The sequence below is a fragment of the Hipposideros armiger genome, unplaced genomic scaffold, assembly GCF_001890085.2.
Source record: "Hipposideros armiger isolate ML-2016 unplaced genomic scaffold, ASM189008v1 scaffold_132, whole genome shotgun sequence".
In the NCBI taxonomy this organism is placed as follows: domain Eukaryota; kingdom Metazoa; phylum Chordata; class Mammalia; order Chiroptera; family Hipposideridae; genus Hipposideros; species Hipposideros armiger.
The window spans coordinates 1,251,361-1,255,488 of NW_017731482.1; the positions used below are offsets into that span (position 1 = coordinate 1,251,361).

Consider the following 4,128-nt stretch of genomic DNA (forward strand, 5'->3'; position numbering starts at 1 on the left):
CAACCACTAATGTACTTTCCCTCTATGGTTTTACCTCTTCTGGACATTTCATTTAAATGGAATTGTACAGTTCCTTTTTTGTCTGGCTTCTTTTATGTCTGGACTTTTATGTCTGGCTTCTTTCACTTAGCATGTTTTCAAGGCTCATCCATGTTGTTGCATCTATCAGTACTTCATTCCTTTTTATTGCCAAATAATATTCCAATGTATGGACATCATAACGCTTTTGGTCCACTTAAGAAATATATCAGCAAGGTAATGAGAGGAATGTTAATGTAGTAACACTGTAAACCTATGTTAATTTTTAAAATGAAGTACTTACAGTTTTTGGTTCTTTAAATATTATCAGAAATAAATTGAGATACATCTTATGACAGATCTAACTTGCTACCAAGGCCCATAGGATAAAGTTTGAACTCTTTAGATTAGCACCTAAGTACCTTCATGATTCTCCTGCTTTTCCTTCTCACACCTCATTCATTCTAGCCACACATGGAACTAGTTTTAAGTCCCTAGTACTGTGATGCCTCCACATTTTACTTAACAGTTTCCTTTGCCTTGAAAACACCCATTACTGTTGAATTCTCCCAGTTTACTGCTGTTTTTCAAGGCTCCACCCAGATGTTGCCTCTTTGGGAAACTTTCTTTGACCTCCCCTGATTAAGCAGGTATTTCTCTAGTGCATTTCTGCAGCCTCCTTCATGTACTTCTACCTCAGATCTGATTCACTTCTGGGTTCTCAGCACAAGGTCAGACAACGGTTCTGATCTATGTGGGTCAACGTGAGTTGAATAAAAAAGTCATCCTGGACTTGGTAACCTCTTCGGTCCAGTTATGACATCCACTGCCTACAGGAGCAAATATTGTCCATGACCATCTCAGCAAGCAGACGCCTTGGCAGATAGCAAGAGAAATCCTGTAGAGGCTGGGCTCTGAAACCAGCTCTGGGTATTAATCCTCCACCCAAGGGACCTCTAGCTCTGCTGGAGCTGACATTTGAGCCCATGCCATGTCTCCCCAGTCACCCAGCTTTCAGTGCTTCTCTTAGAGCGCTTTCTTTCCTTTTGCAGGTCAGCGGTCTGAGTGCTACATTTGCAGAGATTTTCTTGGAAATAATCCAAAGCAATCTTCCTGAAGGAGTCAAATTGTCAGTGAAGGAGGTAGGTGCCAGTTTGAGAAGAGTCCCCCTGGTGGCCCACCTGTGCTCAAAATATAGTTAAGAGCATCTAGACCATCTGGTTTGAGAAACAAACAAATGTGGATAATTCAGCCCAGATACTAATCAGGAAATGTGTACAGGCTGGTATTACTGGCTGTTCAGGGATGGTGCTTTATCAACCACAAGCTGAATTCCATCACAGCATCCTGATGTTAGGTGTGAGCCCATTACACCCCAGTATTCCCTCCCTTCAGGCAGTTGTAGCAGAAAGAGCGTGGTTTAAGGTCACGTACAGTATAACTTATCAGAACACAAATAAGGAAATGTGCTTGAGAGAGAAGTTGCCTGGATCTTCAAAGCTTGACTGTAGCCTGACTGAATATATTCAGTAAAAAATGTTTGGCATTCTCTTTTTAAGTGCTTCTACTGTGATACTGATAGCATTTTGACATTAATGCTTTATAAGTCTGTCTTCTCTCACCAGACTATAAGTTCATTTAAGGCAGGCAGGAAATCCGATTCAGCTTTGAATCCTTGGTACCAAATACAAGTAAATACTCAATAAAAGTTAGTTCAGTCTGATTCACTCTCTACAAAGCTGGCTGATGGATCCTTTTTTGATGCTGTACATGTGAGTAACTGAAAGGTTTGCAGTAATTCCCATTTATTTTTTCTTCCCTCCAGCACACTGAAGAAGACTTCAAGGGACGGTTCAAAGCTCGGCCAGAGCTGGAAGAACTGATAGCCAAGTTGAACTAGCTCACCGTAATCTCTTTCATGCCACCATTGGTCATATTGAGTGTTAAGGGGGAGAGCTTCCTGGGTGGTCAAAGTCAAGAAGGAAACCCTGACCCTTAGATATCATAAGTACCCATCCCCACAGCCAAGAATGCCTTCTCTCCTCTGTGGAGCAGTGTTTGCCAATTGTCACCACTTTCCTTTGACCCAATCCTCCAGCTAATAAAAATATACTGGTAATGAGAGTTGTTTTTTAGAAACAATTTATTGAGGTGAAATTCACGTACCACAAAACTAACCATTTTAAAGTGAACTATTCGGGGGTGTTTAATACAATCATGATGCTGTGCAATCACCACCTGTGTCTAGTTTTCAAACCTCATTGCCTGTTTTTTTGTAAATAAAGGTTTACTGGAACACAGCCATGCTCATTCATTTACATATCGTCTATGGCTTCTTTCATGACATGGTGGCAGAGTTGAGTAGTTGTGACACAGACTGTAAAGCTAGAACATTTATTATGTGGCCCTTTATAAAAAGTGTGTCAAACCCTGATCTAAGTCATTGGTCCTCAAATGGAAGCATGCATCAGGATCACCTGGAGGGCTTTGTAAAACACCAGTTGCTAATCACTGATGTGTTATGAAGAGAATATAGAGTTCTAAACATTTTTAAGACTTCCAATAAAAATGTTGAGCCTTGAAAATAAGAAAATAAAAAAAGAAAAGAGGTCTGTGGGAGCTCAGAGTATTCTCAGTATTGCATGTACCTTTCTGAAACTCATCAGTTTCAGTCCTGATGTTATTTTGGTTTCTTTGCCCTGGTCTCCAAAGGCAACAAGAGGAAACTCAGATTTCCTCCCAAGGTGTAACACTAGGGGAGGGCTGTCGAGATAGCAGGTGCCCTCAATTAAGATGCTTCTCTGAATTCAAATTGAAGGCTCAGCAGGCCAGGACTTCCAAGTGAACCCCACTGGGAGTGTGGGCAGAATTTTCCGGGTGAGAACTGATATTGTGGTTGTAGAATTGCTCATTGCTGTGTCTCCTTCAGGGAAGATAGAGCAGCAGCTAATGGATGAGTGTAAAAAGTTGGGAGATGTGTAATGACGTGAAGATAAAAAGGTGAATAGGGCCGGCTGAGTGGCGTGTTGGTTAAGAGCTGGCTTGGGACGCCAGAGGGCCCTGGTTCAGCTCCCACATATGAGGGCCAGTGACACTGCCCTCTACAGCTAAGATGCTGAACAACAGCTCAACCTGGAGCTGGGCTGCCGTGAGTCGCCCGTGATGGCGTAGGCTGCAGCCCCTGCTGCAGTGGGTTGCCATGGGCTACTGTGTGTAGCCAGCAGCCACGGTGAGCGGCCGTCCAGAAGCCGGTGATTGATGTGCCTTGCCCAGGAAGAGCGCAATGATGGTGCCAACTTGGGCCAGTGAAGCAATGTCCTCCACAACTAGACTGAAGAACAAAAAGGATAGCAGCTTGTCTGTTCCCCTTTCCCCGATTCCCCAGCACTGTTCCCATCCCCCAATTCCCAATAAAACTCTTTAAAAAAAAAAAAGGTGAATAAATACATGTAAACTCACACACATACACCACCCCCATATCACGTGGGGAGTGTCATATGGACCCCATTTGGAACCTGGAATGCAGCCGTCTTTTCCAGTTGCCCACTTTTCCTTATCAATTTGTGAAAGCAGGACACAGGATATCATAAATTGACAAGCTATTGAAAGCTGAAGGACCTTGGGACCCAGTCGGCCTAACCCTCTCTTTTAGCAAGTGCAGGTTAGGGGCCAAACAAGGGCAATGGTTTACCCAAGTTCACAGCGCACCTCATTGGCAGAGCTGGGAGAAGGATTCAGAGCTCCTGACTCCCAGGCCATCCCTTTCCATTACACCACTGGGGTATGAGTCAGGCTTATCTCTTAAACAGGAGAAACTGGGTTCTGTCACGTTGGAGCTCTCGTGTCACTGACCTAGTTGATCATTTATTCTTACAAGAGTCAAAGGGCTTTGTTACTCATTATTAGTCTGCCCTGAGACAAGTGAAATTGTTTGTAATGCCTTATCCTCATGAGAGGGACAGGAGATATTCTGCTTGCTAGAACCTCAGAGTTACAAAACAATTATGAGCATTTGACTCTCTAGAGCAGTGGTTCTCAACCTTCCTAATGCCACAACCCCTTAATATAGTTCCTCATGTTGTGGTGACCCCCAAGCATAAAATTATTTTC

At 43.3% G+C, this 4,128-nt stretch overlaps 1 protein-coding gene and 1 long non-coding RNA gene across 3 annotated transcripts in view; one reads left to right on the top strand and one right to left on the bottom strand.

The window, feature by feature from the left end:
- MRPL48 (mitochondrial ribosomal protein L48) overlaps positions 1–2,318 on the top strand; it is a 49,551-nt gene extending 47,233 nt beyond the window's left edge. For both annotated transcript variants that reach the window (XM_019649424.1, XM_019649423.1), the window contains exons 7-8: positions 1,071–1,160; positions 1,844–2,318. In XM_019649424.1, coding sequence (XP_019504969.1) covers positions 1,071–1,160; positions 1,844–1,918 — 165 coding nt within the window. In that variant the 3' untranslated portion in view covers positions 1,919–2,318. The remainder of the gene's footprint in view (positions 1–1,070; positions 1,161–1,843) is intronic.
- LOC109386355 (uncharacterized) overlaps positions 1–4,128 on the bottom strand; it is a 41,114-nt gene that overhangs the window by 33,734 nt on the left and 3,252 nt on the right. The gene's annotated exons all lie outside the window — the stretch shown is intronic.